This window comes from Schistocerca nitens, unplaced genomic scaffold (genome assembly GCF_023898315.1).
Source record: "Schistocerca nitens isolate TAMUIC-IGC-003100 unplaced genomic scaffold, iqSchNite1.1 HiC_scaffold_376, whole genome shotgun sequence".
Classification (NCBI taxonomy): Eukaryota; Metazoa; Arthropoda; class Insecta; order Orthoptera; family Acrididae; genus Schistocerca; species Schistocerca nitens.
Window position 1 is genome coordinate 1,395,212 of NW_026045910.1, and position 27,952 is coordinate 1,423,163.

At 38.3% G+C, this 27,952-nt stretch overlaps 1 protein-coding gene across 1 annotated transcript in view; it reads left to right on the forward strand.

Annotated features, from left to right (window-relative positions):
* LOC126229606 (huntingtin-like) overlaps window positions 1-27,952 on the forward strand; it is a 549,560-nt gene that overhangs the window by 494,005 nt on the left and 27,603 nt on the right. Inside the window, exons 46-49 of the mRNA XM_049942347.1 lie at window positions 1,522-1,724; window positions 13,445-13,622; window positions 14,353-14,497; window positions 24,162-24,276. Of these exons, the coding sequence (XP_049798304.1) occupies window positions 1,522-1,724; window positions 13,445-13,622; window positions 14,353-14,497; window positions 24,162-24,276 (641 nt within the window). The remainder of the gene's footprint in view (window positions 1-1,521; window positions 1,725-13,444; window positions 13,623-14,352; window positions 14,498-24,161; window positions 24,277-27,952) is intronic.

Consider the following 27,952-nt stretch of genomic DNA (forward strand, 5'->3'; position numbering starts at 1 on the left):
AACATTAGCTGATGGTATGGTGATACTGGCAGATCACATGTGGAAACCCCCAGAGGACATATAGAAACAGTTCATGAGAGAGCTGAAAAGAAAAAAGAATTAGGATATCATATGGAAAAGCAGAAAAAAACCAGACCCTACATAAACCATTGATGTCGGGCAAGGAACAACAGAGCACAGTAATTTAAGTACCTAGTAGAATTGATAAAATCAAAAAAGTATCAGAAATAACACTAGAGAAAATGGTAAGAAGAATGGTGACAGTCTTCCAGCTATAGCAGAATATCTGTAACAAGAACTGATCTCAGTCATTGCCAGACTCGGCCACAGTTAAGACTATGATAATGCTATGTGGTCTGTATCTACATCTATATAGTTTGTATCTGACGAGATCCATACTACTGTCCAAGGTGTTTCCTGTTGGAAAATGTGGGAAAAAAAGATGAGAAATTCTGAAGAGTGTCATACAGGAATGCCCAAAAAAGTTGGGCAAGATCACAAACTATGATAAAATCTTTTTTTTTAAAAATAGTACTAGGTTTCTACAGACAAATGAAAAGACTAATAGTGCAGAGGAGAATATTTAAATTCATGGTAGTCAGAAAGACACAAATTACTGTGAGTTCAATGATATGTGAAAAGCGTTGCTGCCCCCAGTGTAAACTGCAGTGGACAACCTCATGATGAAGACAGTGGTTGTCACTGAATATCAATGTTCTAATGGCAGCTAGATGAGCCACAGCACAGCAAATTACTTGCCAGTTCAATGTTGGACAGCATCGGACGGTGAGTAGCTGTACCATCCCAAATTACAACCTCAATATAGAGTAAAAAAGTCATTGCCCAGTGGAGTATTAGAAGTGTGTATGAAGGTTGCCTGGACTGCTGAGATACCACACATACTGGTAAATGCTGATGGTAGTGTCCAATTACATCAAAAACCAAAAAACCAAATTGGTCTGTGCATCACTACTGCAAGTATAAAGAAGCCCCTGGTTCATATGCCATTGTTAATCTAGCAAATGGTACAATAATCTGTTGTCCCTTGTGTACATATGTTTGTTCACTTGCAGAATTTGGCTGGCTGTCCATGCCTTTGATAAGATAGTATATCAGTTAAGCATGGACATGTGCTCAGTTGTTCAACCTCATACCCCTTCTCTTAACCCCTCCAACCCCTCTTTGTGCATACCAGTTGATCTCAGTCCTATTCAACACATGTAGGATGGCATCAAACAAGATGTGTGTGATTTGCACCTACCTCTGACCAGCGTCTGTGACTTTCAGGTGATGTTTCTGTGGTCATGGACCAGATGATTCCCCAGATCAAAAGTTATAAGGTGACTGTGTCATTCATTGAATCTAGTAGTTATAGTACTTGACTTAGTGAGGATATTTGTGGGGATATTTATTTAGTACATTGCAGTGGTCTTTGTGCTTACATAGGTGTATTCAGTTACTTATAGTACTCTTCTTTCCAACTTAAAATGTAATTTTTGTGTTTATGCTCTTCTTTCCAAGGATGCTGAAGTCTGTGAGCGAGTGAAGAAGTTAGTTGAAACTGCACTGAAAAGTGCATTTCTACCATCCCGCATCGCAGCTCTTCACGGAGTGCTATATCTTCTCCAGGCAAACTATTTGAAGGGAGGAACAGCAGAAGATGCTGTACATGTACTTCCACTGGCAATAGAATACATACAAAAACACATATACAGCAGCGACAGGTAAGGAGAAAAAAATAATAAATGAGTGATTGTTTCTATGAACACCATTGAAATGTTTACATTGCACCTGAAATATTAACATTACTAGTACTAGCAGTGGAAAACCCAGAGTGTGATATTCACGGTCGTAATAGTAGCAGGCAACTGTTTGCCTGAAACATGAAGCAGTGTCACTTCATAATTTATTTCCTGTTGTTGGTTGCTGTTGGCAAGGTCTTCCTGTGAGAGAACTCTATTCATGAACCGTACAGGATATCACCTTTTGCAAATTTATATATGTATACTTATAAATAGCAATAATAAGAAAGGGTACATAAATAAAGAGATTAATGGAAATCAGTTATTTTCAATTACTACCCAAATTTTAGTTTTTAGAGTTTCTCTCCTTTTGCGTCCATATTAAGCTGAACTTACTTTCTCATAGTAGAGCTCTACTCTCTCCATGTTAGGTGCTTCTTCTTCTGACGCCGCAAAACTTATTCTTCTTGACTGTGTAGGTAATGTAAATTTCATTTATCTGACTTCTTCTATATATTTGCAGTAATGGCTTACATCTAAGGCTGACATTCCACCCATTATTTGAGTCAAACATAGAAAATTCTTAAGTACTAAAACATTACAAAATTCCTTCTTCAATTACAGTTACTGGTTAGTACAGTTCGTTTGTTAACTTCAAAAAAATTCCTTTGTACGTAAATACAAATGACTTATTTACATTCCTTTACATCGTGTTACTATATGTGCATTTAATGCATCCGCGTTTTATTTTCCTGTCATGCGTACATCATTATGAGAGTATAATATTTTCCTAGGGAAAAACAGCTTTGGCACCACCTCCAGCGTTGGGGAGGGAATAAGGAGTACTATTCTATTGGTTTATGGATTACTAAGGAAATATCATTCATCCTTTCTTAAGTCACTTATCAGGGAACGCCCTTTTCTTGGAACTGAAATGTATTAATGACTCATGTACTATATACCATTGTGTTGCTTATAATTTTTACATGTAGCTTCGCGTTCATAACACAAAAGTTTTTGCATTATGTCATGCTTACCTCTTTACGATTATGTGGAAATTTCAGTATTCGCATGTGACGTGATATGAGTTGATTAGTTTTATTTGAGGTCACATGCCTCCGTGTTTATGTGCACTTTGTAGTCAGTAGGTATGGGTAAATGTTTTGTAGTTGCACTGCGACGATGTATATTCTTATTCTTCATTTGCTTGATGACCAAAATGTACACATAGACATACTAATAACTAAATCATTTCTTTAAGGTGTGGCCCGTTTTTTCATTTGGTACTTATAACACCCGTCGTAAATCTCTTCTTCTGCGCTGTGTCGATGCACTGGTCACTGCAATACAAAAAGTTAATAACCAACTTAAAAACTAATTGTGTTTTGTAGCTCATAGGCCACACATATACTCGGTCATCACATTCATTTGCATACGTTTCCCATATTTCGTTCTTATTTGTTTATATACTTATCTACTTGCATTTGTATTCCTTTTATTCATTTACCCTGCAAAGAAAGTTACTTTGACATCTCCTATGGTTGTTGTTGTTGTGGTCTTCAGTCCTGAGACTGGTTTGATGCAGCTCTCCATGCTACTCTATCCTGCGCAAGTTTCTTCGTCTCCCAGTACCTACTGCAACCTACAGCCTTCTGTATCTGTTTAGTGTATTCATCTCTTGGTCTCCCTCTACAATTTTTACTCGCCACACTGCCCTCCAATACTAAATTGGTGATCCCTTGATGCCTCAGAACATGTCCTACCAACCAATCCCTTATTCTAGTCAAGTTGTGCCACAAGCTCCTCTTCTCCCCAATTCTGTTCAATACCTCCTCATTAGTTATGTTATCTACTCATCTAATCTTCAGCATTCTTCTGTAGCACCACATTGCAAAAGCTTCTATTCTCTTTTTGTCTAAACTACTTATCGTTCACGTTTCACTTCCATACATGGCTACACTCCATACAAATACTTTTAGAAACAACTTCCTGACACTTAAATCTATACTCGATGTTAACAAATTTCTCTTCTTCAGAAACGCTTTCTTGGCATTGCCAGTCTATATCTCATATCCTCTCTACTTCTATCATCATCAGTTATTTTGCTCCCCAAATAGCAAAACTTCTTTACTACTTTAAGTGTCTCATTTCGTAATCTAATTCCCTCAGCATCAACTGACTTATTTCGACTACATTCCATTATCCTCGTTTTGCTTTTGTTGATGTTCATCTAATATCCTCCTTTCAAGACACTATCCAGTCCATTCAACTGCTCTTCCAGGTCCTTTGCTGTCTCTGACAGAATTACGATGTCATCGGCGAACCTCAAAGTTTTTATTTCTTCTTCGTGGATTTTAAGACCTACTCCAAACTTTTCTTTTGTTTCCTTTACTGCTTGCTCAATATAAAGATTGAATAACATCGGGGACAGGCTACAACCCTTTATCACTCCCTTCCCAACCACTGCTTCCCTTTCATACCCCTCAACTCTTATAACTGCCATCTGATTTCTGCACAAATTGTAAATAGTCTTTCGCTCCCTGTATTTTACCCCTACCACCTTCAGAATTTGAAAGAGAGTATTCCAATCAACATTGTCAAAAGCTTTCTCTAAATCTACAAATGCTAGAAACGTAGGTTTGCCTTTCCTTAATCTTTCTTCTAAGATACGGTATCTTATCCTTTTGTTAGCTAACACATCCTGTATGTTCCGTTGTAATGATTTCTTTTAATTCTAGTTACAATGTATATATTTAAGTATTGACGCAACATCGCATGTTGATATATTCCTTATTTATTTTGAAATTGGGCTTAATACTTGTGCAGCTTTGCGTTTCTATTTGGTTGTGCCACAAGTTAGCCTGTTGCGCTTGCGCGAGGTCAATGTCTCTTCCCTAGTACTGACATAGACATGCATTGCTAAGCGCGCACAGCTGAGTTGTACACTGCTCCAGTTTGCATTTCGATTTGTGCGAAGCTGTGTTTTTTCACTTCCTCCCAAACAAATGTTTGTCTTTGCTTACAAAACAAGAAAATTACTTGAGTTTATACACATTTCATTTAAAAATACACATAATAAAATTTATTACTTATAAAATTATGACATTACTTATAAATATATTTTATGACAAGAAAATTGCTGTGACATTGTGTCACTACTCGTGAAAAGCTTTTAAGTCTTTGTGAGGGTGGAGACCTTTGTCTCTCCCTGTTCTTTCATATACCAACCTATAATTTCCAGGTTAAGGTATTTTTGCAATAATATAGTGCCCTGAGTATAGTAATAGCAATTTTTTGTTCAACTTACTGATCTTTGTCGATTTGGGATGTATTCTCAAGAGGACTCGTTGCCCTTCGAAAAAATGTGTAACTCGTTTTAACTTTTTGTTGTGTATTCTCCTTCTGTATTCTGCTCTATTCTCTAGTTTAATAACTGCTTGTTTGATTTTATCCTGTAAAGTTAACTCTTTAGTAGGTAATTTTGGTACGGGTGATTCCCTTTCATAAGTTCATTAGGAGTGAAACCTGTGGAAGAGTGGGGGAGACTGTTTACTATTTGCATAAATGGAGTCACGTATTCAATCCATTTGTGAATGCTTATTATGAGCGTAAGTCCTTATAAATCTATTGAATTCTTTAAACAAGCTCTCCATGGGACTTGCTTCTTGGTGGAAAAAACTTACCAAGATGTGTTTAATGCCCTGTGTGCTCATGAATTGTTTCCATTTTCTTCCTACGAAATATGCTGCATTGTCTGTTAATATGACTTCGGGTTTCCGTACTCTTCGTAAATAATCCTCTTCAATTCTCCTTATGATGCTACTGGCTGTAGTGGTTTTGATAGCATAAAGTTTGATGTATTTTGTGAAAATATCATAAAGAGCTATTATGTATTTGACACCACCTTTTGCTCTAGGATATGGCTCTGCATTATCCAGAGAAACCATTTCCAGTGGAGCTTTGGTTAGTATGCGGTGTAGATCTGTAAACCTTGACATATTGGATGGTTTTGTTCTTTGGCAAATAGCACACATTTTCAATATTTTGGAAACACATCGTTGTAAATTAGGAAAGTAACAAAGTTTAGAAATCTTGTCTGTACATTTTGTTACTCTGTAGTGTCCCCATACTTCGTGTGTATGTTTGATAAATTTGTCGATATATTCCTCTGGAAGGCATACACACCAATGGTTAGAACTTTCGTGCTTCCGGTGGAACAAAACACCTTTGCATAACTGATACCATTTACTTACCTTGTGGTGTGCATTCCGGTTAAGATTTTGTATTACCCTTTTCCACCTGTTGTCTTGTTGTTGTATTATTCCCATTTGTTTACAAATTTATTGTAGTCTGATTTTTGTGTAGTACTTTGCATCAATAATGTACAGATTTCTGTATCGTGTTCAGACAGTTCACTGAACTCATCTAGTTCTTGCAGTAATCTGGATAATCCATCTGCAATAACATTCTGACTGCCCTTTATGTATATTATTTCAAAATTGAATTCCTGCAGGTACAAACACCACCTCGTTAGTCTTTGGTGTAACAGTTTACATGTTAAGAGAAGAGATAATGATTGGTGATCACAATAGACTTCAGTATTTTTACCCTAAAAAAAATACTCAAATTTCTTAAATGCCCAAATTACTGCTAAACTTTCTAGTTCTGATACAGAATATGGTTTTTCCGTCTCTGATAAAGTTCTGCTGGCAAAGCTGATGACTTTGGGTACGGTTTTTCCTTCTTCTTCTTGTATCTGGAACAAACATGCCCCCAGCCCTTGAGACAAGGCGTCTGTGCTTAAACAAAAGTCCTTGGACATGTCAGGATGACTCTAAATGTTTGCTGATATTAATGCATTTTTAGTTTTGGTAAAGTCCTCCTGGCATCTCTCTTCTCATAACCAAGGCTTATTCTTTCTCAACAGGTTAAGTGGGGCATCGCTATTCATAAGCTGCTGTGGTATAAATTTTCGGATAAAAGAAGTTGTACCTGGATATGCATTCAATTGTTTTCTGTTCCTCGGGGGTGGGCAATTATGTATGGCATCTAGTTTCTTTGGGTCTGGTAATATATCCTGTTCTGATACGATATGTCCTACAAATTTCACTTGTTCTTTGCCAAAGTTAGATTTCTTTAGATTTGCTGTTACTACATAATTTGTAAATCTCTGAAATACCTTTTCTATTATACTGATGTGTCCTGCCCAAGTTGATGTGGCTACTAACACATTGTCAACATAAATGGTAACTTTACTGAGCAATTCAGGTCCTAAGACCTTGCCTAAGGCTGATATAAATACGCCTGCGCTAATGTGTAAGCCAAAGGGTAGAACTTGAAATTCATAACTCCTGCCATTGCAGATAAATGCTGTGTATTTTCTACTCTCCTCATGTAACTTTATTTGCCAGTAAGATTTTTTAAGGTCAAGGGTGCTGAAATATTTGGTGTTATGAAATTTTAGCAGTTGTTCATCTAAATTATCTGGTTTTGTTCTTACTGGTACTAGACTTTTGTTTATGCCTCTAGCATCTAAAACTAGTCGTACTGGTCCATCAGGTTTGCTAACTGGTAGTATTGAGCTGCAATATGGAGAAAATGATGGCTGTATGATTACCCATTTGCACATTCTATTGATTTCCTCCTTAACTCTTTGCACACGGTATAGGGTAAGACATAACACAAAATGTTTTGTGAGGATAGACATTAAGTTTATGTTCATAATCTTTGATTACTCCTGGATTCTTATTAAAAATACTTGCATATTTAAAAAGTAAGTCAGAAAGCTCTTGTCGTTGTGTAGTATCTAGAATATTTGATTCATTCAATTTGTGTTCTACTAATTCCTGGTTAACTTCAGTGTTGGTCTCAAGAGCTTGATGTTTTACTAATTTGGTTTTGACGCCTGTAGCAGTTTGTACTTTGCAGTTTTGCACTGGCAGAACAGGAAATTTATTCCATCTTTTTAATTCAGTGAAGAATGCTTCAGACATTAAATTAGTCGTGGACCCTGTATCAAGTATTAACCATGTGTCTATACCAAAAATTTTCACTCTGATTACTGCTTGCACTTGTTCTTCCTGTGTATTTCTTGCCAATTTTAGTTCATGTTGGTATAGATCGTCTTTTATGTCTCCTTGTTCATCGAATCGTACGAAACATGTTTGCAAATCTGGTTTGCCCCCATCCCTTATAAGCTCTATAGTATGGGGCTTACGGTAATATCTTCACTTATGTTGTTCCAAAATCTGCAGCATTCATTGGCCCTTAAAAATTACATTTTTTCATTGAAAAAATCTGTAGCTAGTGGAATAAGTTGGTAGATAATGAAGTTTTCCATAATAGTGGCGTTGCAAAATACTCTCTTCTTTGTATGCTATCATTTGCCAAAATCTCATTTTAATATCTGAAACCATTTCGAAATATGAGGAATGTGGTGGATATTTCACTCTGGGTTTATCCCTGTTGCAGCATAATCACAAATGAGTGTGCTATGTCAGTTCAGTTTTCTCGAGATTGGTGACAGATAGTCACCTCTATCCAAATCCGAAGAAAAATTCAATATGTTAGCAAAATTTTATATGCAGCAAAATATTTTGTAAACAGTGTAGGAAAAGACAGTGTGCTACTTACCGTAAAGAAGACACATGAAGTTTGCAGACAGGCACAATTAAGACACTTAAATAAAGCTTTCAGCCACAGCCTTCATCAGTAAAAAAAAGACACACACACAACCTGCCAACTCCAGCATCTCAGGCCGGAATGCATTGGCATTGGCATGGGCATTGGAATTCCAACCCAAGATGCTAGAGTTGGCAGTCATGTGTGCATGAGTTGTGATTGCTTGTGTGTGTGAAAGATGGGTGTCTCTCTTTTACTGATGAAGGCTATGGCCGAAAGCTTCATATAAGTGCCTTGTAATTGTGCCTGCTGCAACTTGACGTGTCTTCTTTATGGTAAGTAGCAATCTGTCTTTTCCTGCATTGTCGATATTCCTTCCTGGAGTTTCCATTGTTCGAACATATTATGTAATATGCACTGCACACAAAATCATAGCTGCCTATATTTTTCACAGCAAACTTTTCCAAATCTTGCACATTGTCTTACTTCCAAGTAAATATTACAGTAACTATGACAATTAAAAAATTGATGGGTCCATCATCATGAATCTGACATATAAAGCTATAAATGAAGCAAAAATGAAGTTTTTTCCAAATAGTTTCTGCAAAATTGTTTGACAAATATTGCAAGGCATGTACCTCAGTTCTGTTACCGACAATTGGCCGAAAACTGCCAAATATTTGTCTGCTTCCCATTCTGAACAAACAAATGTACTACAAAATATGAACAGAGCATGCAGAGGGACCAGAACAAACATGTTGCCAACCAACCATATCCTAGACATGTTCAGTGGGTGTCATGTTAGGCAAAAGAACAGGCCAGAGAAGCAGTGGAACTTGTTATTCTTCAAAGAAGGCTTGCACAGTCTTCATGACATATAACAGTATATTGTTCTGCTGAAAGCTGAAGTCACTTTTTGTAGCCAGTGGGACCCCAAATCGTCACACTTAGCACTTGTCCTCTGTGCAGGTCTACAGTGCAGTCTGTCCGAATGTGTTCACCATGGTTCTGTTTAAATTGTAAGTGGCCACCTCTGTAGACAATTTGAAGATGAACTTGTCTAAAAACACTACATTTAGCCACTCAGCATGCCTGCGACAGTATCCACATGTCAGTCACAGCTAGAGGTGTTGGTGGTTTCTGGTCAGTGGAAACCGACGAAATGGTATGCGTGCCACCTGTCCAGGCCTCTGTAGACAGTGGTGAACTGTCAACACAGCCATGCCCACACCTGTTGTATTGCTCCACCATCGAGCCAGCTCTGTAATCGTAGCTATTTGGTCGATTATGGCGATGTGGACAAGATGTTGGTCATTCCACGCTCTGGTCACATTGTGTAACTCAGTACCCATTATCACTGTGCACAACCCTCTTATATATGCTGATTCCAGACACATATATCTGTCATAGCAACATGTAGTGTATGAGCAACAGTGTCATGGGACAACAAACCTGTTTCCTGGAAGACAATCATTCTGCGCCATTTGAACTCGTTCACATGCTGATATTGTTTCCTTTCATGACTTGAGGCACTTTCTTGCATGGTTCCACTTCCTAAAACAGTTCTGTACCAATTGAGCACTGCATGACACCAAGCTAACTGGTAACTCAACAGCGGGTGCTGCTAGGCTTAAGTGTGCATCATCTTTCTACAATCTGAATCGCCTTTTGTGGTTCCAGTGTTTTACACTTCTTCCAATTTTGGACTCATTCAGACCATTGCTTCTGGGGGTTGCTGTTTTCACAGACAGTAGTGTATTTCATTAAGAAATCCTCAGTCCAGTCACAAGTTTCATTTTATGCCACATATGATTGTACTTTCACTAGTAAGTGTTTGTGTGGTACTGAGGCAATAGCATCATGAAATGTTGTATCCATCTGATTGCCATGACCCATGGCCTTCATGAAGTTGTGTGAGAAAAATGGAAGTTGGGTTTCGTATTAACAATGTTTATGAAATCTGAACTGCTTGGCATGGGGGGGGAGTTCTTTCTCTTCAAGAAATCTTATTACATTTGAACTCGGAATATGTTATACAATTCTACAACCAGTGTGTGTCAAAGACACTGCTTGGTAGTTTTGTGGTTCACTACTACTCACTATGCTTTGTTCCAATTGCCAGGCACAATTTTGCTTGAGGAATCTAAATGCCGTCTTTAAGAAATTGTTCATGCTGGAGAATAATACAAAACCATCATTTGACCATTGGACAGAGTCCAGTGTGGACAACCTAGTATTAAGTATCCCTGCCATAGAGATAAAACCGAAAAAGTTCAAAACAAATCAGTCACTATGTCTGGATGGAACCCCAGTTTAGTTTTACAAAGAGTATGCTATGGCGTTGCTCCTTGCTTAGAGTCCATATATCATGAACCTCTCGCCCAACCCAGTCCCAAGCACCTGGAAAAATGCAGAGGTGATTCCTGTATACTCTGAAGAGCCAAAGAAACTGCTACACCTGCCAGATTTCTTTAGGGCCCCCGTGAGCAAGCAGAAGTGCCACAACACGACGTAGCATGGACTCGACTAATGTCTGAAGTAGTGCTGGAGGGAATTGATGCCATGCATCCTGCAAGGCTGTCCTTAAATCTTTAAGAGTACAAGGGAGTGGAGATCACTTCTGAACAGCACGTTGCAAGGCATCCCAGGTATGATCAGTAATGTTCAGGTCTGGAGAGTTTGGTGGCTAGTGGAAGTATTTAAGCTCAGTGTTCCTGGAGCCACTCTGTAGCGATTATGGACGTGTGGACTGTCACATTGTCTTTCTGTAATTGCTCAAGTCTGGAATGCACAAAGGACATGAATAGACGCAGGTGATCAGACAGGATGCTTACTTATCTGTCACCTGTCAGAGTCCTCTCTAGAAGTAGGGGGCGGGTCCCATATCACGCCAACTGCACATGCCCCACACCATTATGGAGCCTCTACCAGCTTGAACAGTCCCCTGCTGACATGCAGGGTTCATGGATTAATGAGGTTGTCTCCATACCCGTACACATCCATACACTCAATACAATTTGAAACGAGACTCATCTGACCAGGCAACATGTTTCCAGTCACCAACAGCCCAAAGTCAGTGTTGACGGGCCCAGGCAAGGGATAAAGCTTTGTGTCCTGCAGTCATCAAGGGTAGATGAGTGGACCTTCGGCTCTGAAAGCCCATATTGATGATGTTTCATTGAATGGTTCACTGATACTTGTTGATGGCCCAGCATTGAAATCTGCTGCAATTTGCCGAAGGGTTGCACTTCTGTCACATTGAATGGCTCTCTTCAGCCATCGTTGGTCGCATTCTTGCAGGATGTTTTCCAGCCGCAATCATGTCAGAGATTTTATGTTTTACCGGATTCCTGATATTCAGATTATGAGAAAGGTTTGCCTTAAAGAGGATATTACTGCAAAAATTTGTAGAAATAACAAACATAGTTTACAACAGATGCTATAGTATGAACTACATTTTTTGCAGTAGTTGTTAATATTCAATCCACAACACACACGCACACAAACACACACACACACACACACACACACACACACACACACACACACACACACACACACACATCAATTAAAGAAAATTGTGAAACAACTGGAACAGCATATTTAGTTGAAATTCTAGATTATATTGTTCTACTTACAAAGTCCATTTATCTGACGTATGTGATCTCGCTCATACACAAAAGAAAAATGGGAAGGCATTATATATATGCAAATAAATGTATGAAATGCACGGGTTGTGCAGTTTGCTGATTAGTGATAAAGGTGGAAAAGGTAAACACTGTAGCATCAGTCTATTCCATTCAAAACAGAGAAAAATCATGGAGCACTAACAAAGCCCTTCTTCCACTTGTGGGAGTTAGTTCATTACCATAGCGATGTGGATGCCTTCTTCCTCAGAAATTCACAACCTTTGTCCCCACAGCCTGCAAGTACTAAACAGTCTGCAGCCTTCTCCCCTCTTTCTTATCCCACTTTTCCGCTTCATCCCATTCTCTCTGTTCTCACCCTCACTCCCTCCCTGAGAACTCTTCTCCCCATGCTGCCTATCAACCCTCCCACATAACTGATCTATTCCCTCCTCTTGATATCTGTCCCCTTTAACCCATCTAATCTACTTTTGTATCAATTACCTGTGTCTCCTCTTCAAGTGGAACAATGTTCAAATCTGTATCCAGCTATCCTATACGGATGATTCTCTGTTGCATCAGTGAAATGCCTGAACAATTCCTTCAGCATTATAGTGGCAGATTCCTGTGTCTTTCTCATTTAGTTCAGCTCACATTCATTACCTGATGAGTTCAAAATGAATGGAACATTAAATTACAACATACAGTACTAACAGAGATTTTTCATAGGTTGTCTGTGAGTGTAGCTTCTAGGTTATGGTGTTTTTTATGACAGAATATTCTGTCTTCATACAGAATATTTTCTTTTTTCTTTTTCAGCTTAAGCCTTTAAGTTTTAATTTTTAAGCAGATGAATAAAATATTGTGTCTGAAAGCAGGGTGTTACTAGTAAAAGAACACCTCACGTTAATTATAACTTTTCTTCCTTTTCCGTAAACATCTTAGCCTTCATTCTATAATGTAAAGGGTCTGCATGCCATTATTTGGTCCTGATCACAGTAAATAATTATCAGTTTCAGTCAGTAATAGCTACATCCTAATCTTCATACTCAAATATTCTTACTTAAAATCATACTTAAAATAATAAAAAAAAGACACGTTTAAAGAGCTGCTTCAGCTGGAAAAAATACTCTAATTGCAGTAAATATAGTAGGAAAACATGAGCCATCTAGGAAAACAATTACAAGCATATATTTTTCTATCCATAATCCTTGTTATTGTGTTCTGTATTTCAGTTGCTACACTTGTTTTACCTTGCTGTAGATCCCATGTAAATGTGATGATTATCTTTCAGTATAAAGTTGGCAATCAGTTTTGGTGATAATCATGTTCCTTGTGGATTTAAAACATACGTCATTGTTTTATGACAGAAATAGGGTAAATATTCTCCACACCCTTAATGCTTTTCTAATTTGCCAGCAGAAAAATATTGTATTTCTGGTTTTTGTTTGCAAGCATGAGCAGTCAGAGTGAAGAACACCAGCTTGTGATGTGGGCCCTTGTGTTCTACCTGCTGGAGACAGTGGAGGAAACGATGGCCGAGACAGAAGTAGCACCAGCAGTTCTGCAGCTGGTACTCACTCTTGCTGCAACAAACAACTTACCTTCGTTGCTGCATGTTGCCTTGCTACAGGTTTGTTTATGATATGTGATTACAGATATATATGGTTTTCCTGATATGCAGCATCCTTAACAACAGATCTTATAGAGAGGATAATTTTTCTTTTAAGCTCAGTATCTTCTTGATTATTGTGATGAATTTACACTGTTTGTGGCATTACCGTGCAGCATAGGAGAAGTTGTTAGAGATGCACAATCAGTTTGCTCTTAATCTGTTTGTAATCATGGTCATGTATCACATGAGAGACTAACCACTGCCCAATCCAGTATGTTACAGGTGGATTGACCATTTTTCTCCCTCTTAAAGTAAAGTTAGCGGCATTTTTAGCTGCGAGATTGTACAGTATATGCATTGAGTGGTTATGCCCATCGGGCCTGCAATGACTGGGTGATGTGTAGCTGTGCTTGGATGAGTAGACACTGATGAAAGACTGTGGTTCATAATATGTTGATTAAACGGTGCTTAGTTGGTGTGATTTAATTATATGTTGGGTTTTTTCTTCTTCTTCTTCTTCTTCTTTTTTTTTTTTTAGTGATGATGTGAATGTAAAAGTAATGCCTAATTTTTCATACTGAATGAGCTGAAACTTTAATAGATTCAGAAAGGCAGAACAAAGCTGCTAAGTGTACTAAAATGGTAGATTTCAAGACTTACCATAATATCAATTTGGCCAATAAAATATTGCTGCATATTTTTAATGCTTATGTATTTTTTCTTTTAATAAAAATGTATTTGTTGACAGGGCCTTGAGAGGTTGGTGGTATCCAGAGCAGTGACAGGGAAAATAAGTGAACAAGTAACAAAATTAGCTGTGGAGAGGCTGCATCACTCCAATCCCAGCATTTCTCTGCCAGCTTTGCAGCTTCTACTGTCCTGCATGTATACATGTAAGAGAGATTATAAATTATTCCTTTGTAACACACTTATCAGCTACACAAATACTGTTAAAATAAAAGTATCATCATATAACAATGGAAACTCCAGGTAAGAATATCAACAATGTAGAAAAAGCAGATTGCTACTACTCCTTGAAAGGGAAGGTATATAAAAAAATCTATGACACACATTTGGACGCCCGCGTGGCACCCTTGTGTGCCAACCTTTGTATGGATCATCTAAAGGAGACCTTCCTAGCCTACCAAAACGTGAAACCCCTAGTTTGGTTCAGGTTCATGATCTGGACTCGTGACCAATACAGCCTAGCTCCATTCCTTCACAATCTCAACCCCTTCTCCCTCAGATGCTTCGCATGGTCCTCCTCAACCCAGTGTGTCATCTTCCTAAATGGTGACCTCCCATTCTCTGATTGCTCCATCCACACCACTGTCCACATTAAATCCACCAACTACTGACAGTACCTGCATTTCGACAGCTGTCATCCCTTTCACATAAAAAAAATCCCCCCCCCCCCCCCCCCCCCAATACAGCCGGGCCACCTAGAGATGATGTGACAAAAACTCCCTTGTGTAGTATACTGTGGGTCTTGCGAAGGCCTTCACAGACAGGCACTATCTCCCAGACCTAGTCCACAAACAGATCTCCCGTGTCATTTCCCCTGATCCTCCCACCAACCCCAAGAATCAGCCACAAAGTAGTGTCCTCTTTGTCACCCAGTACCACCCTAGACTGGAACAACTGAACCACACGGAAAAAAATAATAAAGCAAATAATTAAATCTAATAAGAATAGGCTGCTCCTTACAAATTAATTTAATGTCATCTAAAAATGACCTTCATTGAACGCATTACATAAGATAGAGTTAAACTACCTCCCTTAGTATCAAAAACTCATGTGCATCATAAACCTTAACGTAAAAAGGTAAGCTAAACAAGCTAATGGGTTCACACCCCATTTATACAGATATCAATCCCCTCCTTTTTAAAGACCAACAACTCAAAAAACTTCTCTTCCTATCAACATTAATGATAGGAACAATCCTGTCCATTTCGTCAAATTCGTAGTTTGGAGTTTGAATAGGACTAGAGATTAACTTACTTTCAGGTAAAATTTTTCAATTATCTACATCTAATAACCAGAACCCATCATTTTCTAGATCTTGTTCTGGGGTTATGTAGGTGTCAAATTCTATATCTAACCAAATTCCCTCTTGATTTTGCTGAAGGAGAATCTGAATTAGTTTCAGGATTTAATATTGAGTATGGTGTAGACTGTACTTTGATTTTTTGGGCGGAATATACTAGAATTGTTTTTATAAGTTTATTATTAGTTTTAAGACCCCTTACTACAAGGATCTCATCCTTATGGAAGATCCAACCACAAGACCCGCCCAATCCACCCACGCAGCACTTCCTTTTCCAGTACTTTCACAATTGTATCCTACCTTATCAGAGGTTGGGCCACCTATGATGGCAGCCATGCCATTTACTACCTCTGCTGCAATCACTGAACAGCTTTTTATATTGATATGACCACCAGGATAGACGGCCACCACCAAACTGCAAAGTAAACCATCCTGTGGACATGCAGCTCAACATAACATACCTTATTTCAATGGCTGCATCACTACCAGAGACATCTGGATCCTTCCCTCCATCGCCAGTTTTTCTGAACTACACAGATTGAAGTTATCCTTACAGCTTGTTCTCCATTCCCATAATTACCCTGATTTAGGCTTTCTGTGAATTCCCTAGATCGCTCCAGGCAAATGCCGGGATGGTTCCTTTAAAAGGGCACAGCTGATTTCCTGCCCTACCCATGACACAATCTGAGGCTGTGCTCCATCTCTAATGACCTCGATGTCAATGGGACATTCAACCCAATCTTCCTTTTTGTAATTATTCCGGCCTCAACTTATGCTAACATAATATCCGCACACCCTCCACCCAACAGTTTCCATCCCCCTCTGTCCTATCATCTCCTTCCCATTCTCATCTCCCACCCTGTTTATTTGCCATCCTGTGCCAATGTACCCACCAATTCTTTCCTTTTTTCGTCACCTCCCTGGCACCACAACCTTCTGATGCTGCACCTGTTGGTCTCTCCACACTTCACTAGACGTCGTCCATTTCTCTCCCCACCCGTACATTACTGTCCCTTTCCCTTCTCTGCTCACTTCAGATTGCTGCTTGCATCCTACGTGATAATTGCATACGCTGGAGTTGGTGGACATGTGTGCATGATATGTGCTTGCTTGTGTGTATGAAAGGTTTGTATTTCTCTTTTGTTGATGAAGGCTGTGGTCGAAAACTTTATGTAAGTGTCTTTTAATTATGCTTGCAACTTAATATGTCTTCTTTAGAGTAAATAGTGATTTGTCTTTTCCTACATGGCAAATATTATCATCTGTAAATCTTAGCATATCACTTTCTTTTATACTAACTTTAATATCCTTGCAAATTGTCTGTTTTCTTCTGTCATGGGCTCTTCAGCTGGTGTTTGTGTGATGACTTTTTCTTACATTTCACCAATACAAGTGACCAGTATTGTCAAATATTCATCCTTCATTACTGGTAGAGGATGAAATATTGATAATTCGAGTCACTTGTGATGGTAAAACATCAGCAACATCATCGAACAAACATTGTCACAAGAAACTGAGACAGAAGCCGACAGGCAATTTGTCGACAAGTAGCCATGAAAACAGTAATAGTTTTGTATTAATATGTTTACTCACTGCATGTGTAAGAAATAAAATACTACATGAAATTGTTATTTGTCATTACTTATTGACTTAAGAAGGAAAATACGTCTTAGGCAGACAGTTGTTTGAACAGTCAGTAACTTCAGCAAGTACTTGTCATGCACTAACATTATGTTACCCAGACATGCATAGCATGATTATGATTCAAAGTTGGTGTGTGCCTGTGTAGGATCATCTGCCAGAGATTAGGAATGTACTGCAAAACTTTGTTCGTTGTTAGCACATTGTAGACTGCAGTATTATTTGGATATTGCTGCAATTTATGGTTTACAGAAAGTCAGGGCTCTAATATGTCTCTTCTACAGGAATGAGTGAATGAGTCTAATTAAATGAAATGTAACAGGCATCAAAAACTTATTGGCTTGGGCAGGATGCATTGTATAATGGTAAAAGGGTTTGCTTGACCTGTGCTCAAGGTTTTTAAGAGTGCTATGCTTTAGGGTGGCTCTTAACTCAGATAATACAGTCCATGAAGTTACCATTTTCGTAAGGCATGTTGATAAGAAAATCATGGATTCTTTTAAAAATTCTTTTTCTTTGGAAAAAATCACTCTTTGTGCCCTGGAAACTAACTTACAAAAATATTTTGATACAACCTGAAGCACATACTACTTCTGTTTCTAGTTGTATGTAAATTATTTATTGTAGTCATTCATGAGTTTTACACATCCTTCAGGTCAATCATTCACGAAATTCAGTTAAATAACTAGGTGCATTGATGCAGCCTTGATATTTGTGCCACTACTATGAAGTATCTACCTTGAGGAACTTCTCCATTGTGTAAAATTTGGCAAGGAGAGGAACTTCTAATCAAGTAGAAATTGTTCAGTCCCATTATGGATAATTACTGGGATTTGATTGATTCTTATTTGAACACTTCCAACATTTTTGTCTGATGATTCTGCTTCATGGTACCTTCACCATTTCCATTTTTGAATGAGAAGACAAATTAGCATCAAACATGACAATACACGAAACAGATGCACAAATTTTTCAGTTTGAATAAATACACTTAAGAGACATGATGATTGAGAACCTGATATTTATACTGTTTTGAAAGAGTACTATGTTTTGGCTTCAAAAAGCCATGGAGCAATAAATACCTCATCTTCTCTGAGAATAATGGTCACTACAAGAGGTCTTTATCTAAAAAGTTGTCAATTAAAAAAAGAAGCCTTGCGCGAGCGCGCGCGCCCACACACACACACACACACACACACACACACACACACACACACACACCTGTAAAGTGCTTGTAGTTAACACTGTTGTATTATAAACTAATCAACACACTGAAAACCCTATTCAGTGAAAGTTTCATAGACAACTTTGCCCATATTTTACCATAGTAAGTTAAAAGACCTAATGATGTGTAAAATTAACAGTTTTGATTTGGAGTAGATTCATTTTCATTTTACTTTCAAATATGTTTGTGTGTAAAATTTATGTTGTAAATACATAAATATCAAGTTACATATAACTAGGTGCACTGACAAAATCTTCACATATGAACCTTCGACAGTTGTCCAGCTAATTTTTCTAGAGGCCTTCATTGTTAACAAAAGCTTCTAATTTTGTTATGCTATTTCACAAATTTAGTGTGGGCATTCTTGTTTGTTCCAAGTAAATCTTTAGTTCCCCTACAGATCATGTGGAACATTGATGCATATTTGTTTCACATATGGCAGTTTGCTTCTAGTTATTTCATGTTACTGATACCTGAATGAATAAATTATCTCCAGTTAATTAACTGAAGCTATTATACTTACACCCCTTGTAATTGTAAGTGAAAGAGTACTGGGGTAATCCAGATTTGGCAATCAAAAGTAATAGATTGGCTCTCTCTCTCTCTCTCTCTCTCTCTATTTCTGCACCTATCTACCTGACTTGGAGGTACTGACACATCATATCACCCGACCGTTTCTAGCTGTGAAATGTGGACACTCTCAGTTAATCCTCGAACAGGAGTGCCGATTTTCATAACACAAACGTGTGCATGGTGTACTTTGTACATCTGTAAAGGATTGCTGTTTTTGTGTTACCAAGGTAAAATGTATGAGCAAAATTACAGTTTAATCTTGTTTTAATTAAACAATGTTACGGTAAACTTACATGAGCAAAATTGCTGTGTAAGCAAGCAGACTTTCGTTATATCACTATGTTCCTGTGTTAAGTGTTATCCCACATTAACGACGCACTTGAAGTATTAAATGGACCAGTTCCATCAGATCCCAGCTGAAAGCATATTCAATTACTAATTGTCTCATAGTCAACTGACTCACTGTGGGATTGTGCCACTAGCTCGGAATCAGGGCCCCTTTCTTGTATGGATCGTAAATTTTTTTTCAACCGGCTTATTGTTTATTTCATATTACTGCTGCTCATAGCACAATTATCACTGTGTTAGCTGAAGCACACAATTGTAAAGCAACAGTGGAATGGTACAAGAAAATGTTATTTGTGAGTGGTGCACTTTGTACACAGGCGCGCCCACTCGAAGGTTAAAGTGAGTGAGCTAAGCAACATGTCCACATTAGGTAATGAAGGTATTTATCATACAGAAATAATATTTTACAAAGTTCATCGTTTTCTTTTTCTCTGATTTTTTTGATTATAATGGCCCAGGGCCATTCCTTCTGCTTATGTTATAGAGCTGATATTACACACAGCTCATTTGTTCATGGAAACAAACCAAACTTGGGGGTAGCCCAAGACAATTATTGAAAATTTTAAAGTGTTGTGTATAAGAGCTGCTCTGTAGTATTATTATTATTATTATTATTATTATTATTATTTTAGCTGACCATTGCTACTACTTACTTTGAGACAACATACACTGATCAGCCGAAACATTATGACCATTACCCACTGCAACATTGGATGCCACCTAGTAGCGTTGCAAGTACATGACGTGGTAAAAAATGTATGTAAGTGGAGCAGACACAGATGGGGGTTCACCCTAGTGAGGATATGGGCTGCAAATGGGGAAATCCATCGAGATAAGTGACTCTGACAAAGGGCAGATTATTATTAGGCAGAGCCTGTGAATAAATATTTAAAAAATGGCGAATGTTCCCATGCTATTGTCATCAGCATTTACTGAAAGAGGTAGAAAGGTTGTGAAACTACCACTAGGCGCTGAGTGGTTGGATGGTCCATGAATCTTCACAGTATGTGGGGTTCAAAGGTTTGCCTGCTCTGTAAAGTAGGTTAGATGGTGATCTATGGCACCTCTGTCAAAAGAGCACAGTGCTGGCGCACACCATTCATCATCATACATTATTGAACATGGAGCTCTGCAGCAGACCATCCCTACATGTTCACATGTTGACCCCAATGACATCGTCAGTTATGATTGCAATGGATGCTAGACCACTGGGATTCGACCATCGATCCATGGAAACTTGTTGGCTCTTTGGATGAATCATATTTTTGCTACACTAGGTCAATGGTTGCCTCCTGCCACAGATGGAGGCTGCTGGGAGCAGGATTATGCTATGTGAGACATTCTCCTATGCTTGCATGGTACCTGTGGTTATAATCAAAGACACACTGACAGCTGCGAATCACCTGCATCCCTTCATGTTTGATGCCATCTCCAACAGTGATGTCACCTTTCAGCAGTATAACTGTCCATGTCTCGGAGCCAGAACCATGCTACGGTGGTTTGCAGGCGGATCATTATAGTGAACTCACATTGATGTCTTGGCCACCAAATCTATGAAACCCATCTGGGTTGCTATCAGGCACTATCACTGTGTATGCAGCAGCCCATTATTTACATGAGTTACATGACCTGTTTGTAGACGTCTATAGTGCATTTAAAATTAGTTGCGACTTTCGACGTTTGACTGACCGGAGTGGGACACGATGCCATTCCCCAGGTAACACCAATGGTGAGACGGCTTTCTGTACCACGCCGCCAATGGTTCTGCTGGAAACGTGCCCTTGTTGCCACACCATGAATAAACGGTACCACTTGATGTTACACATTATATGCAACAGTGTTTGTCAATTTTTGTTATAAAGTCATATTTTCTGGCATTAAAGTGTTCTGTAGTCATCAGGTACTGTGAAGAACTGTTTTGTGTTGGCATTGATTAAATAACAACCATGCAGTACATCTGAATACATGATTTGCAGTAGAAGTGTTCTCCAAGAACTCATTTGCCAGCTGGGAAGAAAACGTTCTGCTGCAAAACATTCCTCAGAATTTGACGTTAGTAATGGACGAAACACCATATCACTCTGTTGTGATGCATAAAGCTCTAACAGTGGAGTGGAGGAAAGCAGATATTTTGCTCTGTGTACAAAGAAATGTTCCATGAGATAAAATTGAACCTAGCATGTATAAGTTGACGTTAATGGAACTTTTACTGCTGTACAAGCCAAAATTTCACGCTACCATTTCAATGAACAGGCTAATGGTAAAGGTCGTAATTTAATCAGGCTTCTTCCATGTCATGCTCATTTAAATCCGACAGAGAATATATGGGCCTAGATGAAAAGTAATGTGACAAAAAACAGCAAGAATTTTATGCTCACTGAGGTTGGAATGCTGACAAAAGAAGCTACTCAAAATTTAATGCAACAGGGCTCGTTTTGAGTTGTCAGCTGTACCAAGAAGATAGTTGAGGAGACACTGATTCATGAAGGACCATGAAGAGTTTTCAGGAATACATAGCTTCTATTGTTGCCATGTTAAAATCTGCTTCTTTTGTCAAAAAAACATTAGAGTTTAGCAAAATACATCTCACTAATATTCTAATGCATTTGAAATTGTGACAGAATCCTGAAATAATGTATTATTAAACTAACAACTGAAAGCAAGTCAGATCAGTAATTTATGAAACGCCTCATTCTCAGTATAAAAAAAAGGTGTAACTTCTTCACTTACATTGTTACAAAACCAACAGCAGTTATAGTTTCACCAGCTATCGATGGCCCTCAATAGTTACATTATTTCACTGAAAAAATCTGTAGTCGCTTGAATGTCACAGTAGATATGGAAGTTTCACATATTAATCATATGGCAAAACACACTTGTCTTTGCATGCTCTCATTTGCCATTCCATTTTCTTGAGAACAGACCGTGATACTGCTCCAAGTTTAAAGAATGATTCAATGTATTATCTTCATTTAATACACAGCAACAGGTAACCTAACATGCACCAAACAAAAATTCATAACAACACATATTTTTCACTGCAAACTAAGAATTTCTAGCAGTAGTTAGCTACTAACGAAATATCACACTAACTATGGTCTTTAATGATATGATAGGCATTTCATCATGCAGTGGACTAATTAAACTTTAAGGTGTGCAAGAATGAGAGTTTATACCTATTAGTTTCTTTAAATAGCGATTGAGAAAGATTGCAACACACAGTCAAGTGAGCCTACCATTATACTGTGGTCACCTGCTGACACACCTAGCACGTGCTGGCAACTATGCTTCCCACTACTTCCTCCGTACTGAACTGTCAAAAGTCTCAGCTTATTTTAAACACACTATAATGCCACAGACCTACCAACAAACTGTTGGATCGCTGATATGCAGAATCAGTGATGTATTTCGTTCCAAAGATGGACAAACAAGCTATTAAGCATGTGATCATAATTATTTTGGCTCATCAGTGTACTTTGTGAAGGTTGCACCATGCAGATAGTATTTAAAAAAATGATAGTTCCAAGATGAAGAGCTGCTAATAAATATGTCTCTATTCACAGCTGGTTTCAGTTTTCAGTTCATCATCATCATCCGGTATCTTAAAGTCATCTGTAACAGCTTACATGGCAATATCAAAACTGGCATCACATAGCATAAAATTCATCCTATGTGACTACTTTCATGTAGTAAAATTTTATCACTTAACAGTAGTGACGTAGGATGAATTTTATGCTTTGTGATACTGCAGTTTTAACATCGCCATTAAGCTGTTATAAGTGACACAATTTCCAGCAGCTGAAGTTACACTACAAGCAGCAGCTGTGCATGATAGGAGAGGCAAATGTGTGTGTGTGTGTGTGTGTGTGTGTGTGTGTGTGTGTGTGTGTGTGTGTGTCATCTATTTTTGACGAAGGCCTTTTTGGCATAAAGCTTATTTTGTGACAGTCTTTAGTGTTTTTGTTGTGTCTATCTGTGACTCAGCATCTCTGCTAAATCATCAGTAATAATTATCTCTTTCATAATAGTTTCATTCCATCCTGGACTTTCCATTGTTTGATTTTAACATACCTGAACATAATGAAATGAAGATTGGATCCGGTTGTGAATATAGAAATATATATTGCTGATGCAACTATGACTTTTTAGGTACATAAAACAGCAAGTGTTGACTTCCATGTTACTTTGTGCTTCAATACTTAAAATATAAACACAATGTATTCTGGTCTCTGATGCACCGGTAGAGTCTTACATATTTTGTAATACAACAGCAGTAAACAAGATCAGCAACCATTGCCATTTGACTGATTCCCACTATGCTGAGACACCTATAAATACAGCACATTCAATTTTAAATTAATATTAATATCATCAGTATACAGAGCAACAACAGTATGTAATAATAAAACCATGTGGACTAGAACTGATTGTGCTGGTGCAGTCAAGCAGTTTGAATTCCAAAGCCTTGTTTCAAAACAAGTTTGTTACTTATTCTTCACTGTGAGGTGAAGGCACTCGGTATTGAGCAGTTTATACTGCTCTTATGATTGAGAATTTCATTTTTATGTGCTCCATGGTCTGACATTAGCTTTGTGATTGTCACTTTACTGTGGTAGGATTAAATTTTCTTAATTTAATCAAATGTGTACATATAACAGTTTAAATACATTTTATAATTGTTATGTAATATTTTATATTTTTTCTGCTTTACAAAAAAATCTAGATAAGTATGATCGCCAGGAACTGGGAAAGGATACAACCTCGAACCAAACTAATAAGGACAGTGATCCAGAATTGTTAATTCAAGCAATGGAGAAAACATCAGCCCTCTTTGACAGGTGAGAGTCAAACAACATTTAATGTCTTTTTGTATTTGTTATTCTCCACCAAAAATGACAACTAGAATGAGCAGCCAATTACCTACAGGTCAGAAATATATTGTCCGTAGACCACTCTCTCTCTCTCTCTCTCTCTCTCTCTCTCTCTCTCTCTCTCTCTCTCTCTCACACACACACACACACACACACACACACACACACTTAACTTCACAATTGAATAAATAGATCAATCTCTGGCTTATGCAAAGCAAACTTAATCTGGTGATGCAATGCCAAAGTAAAAGTAAATAAATAAATAAAAAGCTAGAATCTGAAGAACGGGGCAGGAAGGTACAGGTGTAGATAGGTAAAAGTAGGTAAATAAATAGATACATCATATTTAGTTATCCATATTTTCATTTTTGTTCATTGTTTTCATCTCAGAATTTTCATTATCATGATGTGGCTATATGAGAGAGTTGGAATATACCTCAGACATCAAGACCAAAGAAGGCAGTTGTTGACAGCAGTTAGAATCATTGAACCATCAGTTCACAAAGTCATGGCTGAAAGATAATAACATGAGTTATTTATAAAAGAATGGAGTGTCTAATAGGAGTCAAAGTGATGTGAAAGGCAACCAGAGTATCAAAATAAAAACTAAAAATTATTATTAATTGCTTTTCAAGATTTTTCTTCCCCTTTCCAAATTTTCAAAATACTACAAAAACTGTGTAATATCCATTAAAATCCACCCTTATTCACCTTTTATTTTACCCTCGAATTGCTGCAGCTTCATTTTTCAACATTTTCAGTATTAAAATCAACATGAATAGTTGTTTAGTGAATAATATATCAATGGATAATAAATCTACTCACCGAATGGCAGCAGGAGAAAACACATATAAAGGAATTCAGGTCTGGAACCTTTCAAAACCAGTGATTCCTTCTTCTGACAGATTGTATTAAAGTTTGGGAAAGTCACCCAAAACCCCAATTCAGGGGAGACTTACTCTACAGGAAGAGAAGTAAGGACTGACCAAAGTAATGAGATTTGAAAACCTGGGAGCTTAAAGATGCAAGGTAGGGTAATAGACAAGACAGAAATTATTGAGAAAACATTGGGTATGAATTAATAAGAACGGAAAGCTAAGTGCATTGTATATGGTAGAGATTGGAGGTGGGGGGGGGGGGGGGTTGGTAAGCTGATCAAAAACTAAAAGGGAGTGAAGAAAGGAATAGTTACTGAGAACGAGAATAAATGTTGACACAAAAGAAACTACGTCGCAAGAACCAAGGAAGCAGATGGGGAAGACAAAGTTACATAAACTCTGTAGGGTTGTTCTCATTGGAGCGTTGAGACATCTGCTAGAAAAAGGATCCAATGCTTATGAAAGCTTGTAAATCTGTTTTCCCTTGTCGCTGCTTAATGGTATACCTTTTACCTATCCAGTTTAGTGAATAAGATATTTCTTCTATTTCTGAATTTTGATAAACACCTGCTGTGACATAGGGATTCCTGCTGTTGGACTCCATCTGCCGCATGTTGTCCAAGGAGCACCTCAGACAAATAACAAAAATACAAAAAAGATATTTGAACATCTATAGGATATCATCTACATATAAATGACCTCTAGTTATTATTAAAATTACAATAAAATTAGTTATGCATTTACTTGCTTATCTATACATTCCCCTAAAACTTGTGAGAAAATTACTGAATTTAATTCATCTTAATCCAGACCCTCTCAGGGGAAAGATAAGTTTTGGTCCAGAAAAATATAGGAACACACAAGGCAATACTGACCCTACAACTTATTGTAGAAACAGATAGAAAAACAAACATACAATTGTAGCATTTGTAGAATGAATGGGAAAAAAGTGTCAGTGTTGACTGGAACATATTATTTGAAATTCTGAAGTTATCATAGATAAAATACTGGGAGTGAAACATTATGTAAAACTTGTACACAAATCAGACTGTCTTTATAAGATTCAAAGAACTCAAAAGGGAGCCAGTAATTGAGAAGGGAGTGAGACAAGGTTGTAGTCTAACCCCCATGATATTCAATTTTCATTTGAGCAAAGGGAACCAAGAAAAAATATGGAATGGGAATTAAAGGTCAGAGAGAAGAAATCAAGTCTTTCAGTTTTGATGATGACATTGTAATTCTGTCAAAGATGACAAATCACTTGGAACAAGAGTTGAATGAAATGTAACTCTGATTGTTGTGTAGAGATGCCAGCTGAGTTGGTGATCCTTCGCTCACAGGTCTATGCTGTGTTGGCTTCCGTCACGCAACTTGAGGCTGCTGCCAAGGGGCATTACTCTTGGGGGTCGGACATGGGTATGCGAGGGACATCGAGCACGTCCCACATGTCCCCCGATTGGTCCACTGCTGTGGCCGCCTAGGGTACTGCCTGCACTGAGGTTGACCCCTCACGCGTGGTTGAGTGGAAGATCATTCCAAAGTCTGGCATGCAGCGAAAAACTTTCTGAGGGGCCTATCGTATGGCCTCCCTGGTTCATTTGACGAACACGTTTCAGGCGTTATCTGTGGCCGACCATGTCTCTGAGCTGGATGCAGTCATCCACCCTATTTTACATCTACATCCATACTCCGCACGCCACCTGACGGTGTGTAGCGGAGGGCACCTTGAGTACCTCTATCGGTTCTTCCTTCTATTCCAGTCTCGTATTGTTCGTGGAAAGAAGGATTGTCGGTATGCCTCTGTGTGGGCTCGTAATCTCTCTGATTTTATCCTCATGGTCTCTTCGCGAGATATACATAGGAGGGAGCAATATACTGCTTGACTCCTCGGTGAAGGTATGTTCTCGAAACTTCAACAAAAGCCCGTGCCGAGCTACTGAGCGTCTCTCCTGCAGAGTCATCCATTGGAGTTTATCTATCATCTCCGTAACGCTTTCGCGATTACTAAATGATCCTGTAACGAAGTGCGCTGCTCTCTGTTGGATCTTCTCTATCTCTTCTATCAACCCTATCTGGTACGGATCCCACACTGGTGAGCAGTATTCAAGCAGTGGGCGAACAAGTGTACTGTAACCTACTTCCTTTGTTTTCTGATTGCTTTGCCTTAGGATTCTTCCAATGAATCTCAGTCTGGCATCTGCTTTACCGACGATCAACTTTATATGATCATTCCATTTTAAATCACTCCTAATGCCTACTCCCAGATAATTTATGGAATTAACTGCTTCCAGTTGCTGACCTGCTATATTGTAACTAAATGATAAGAGATCTTTCTTTCTATGCATTCACAGCACATTACACTTGTCTACATTGAGATTCAGTTACCATTCCCTGCACCATGTGTCAATTCGCTGCAGATCGTTCTGCAATTCGGTACAATTTTCTATTGTTACAACCTCTCAATATACCACAGCATCATCCGCAAAAAGCCCCAGTGAACTTCCGATGTTATCCACAAGGTCATTTATGTATATTGTGAATAGCAACGGTCCTACGACACTCCCCTGTGGCAGACCTGAAATCACTCTTACTTATTCCAGAGGAGGCTTCTTGGCCTGCAAGATTTTGGCATTCACAGAGGGTGAATTTGCTGGTAGTTGGGAGCACCAACGTTAGGCGCATATTGGAGCCCTTAGGAACATGGGTGCCAAGGAGGGGAAGGAAGCCATTGTTCACTGTATGTGCATACCGGGGGGAGTCATTTC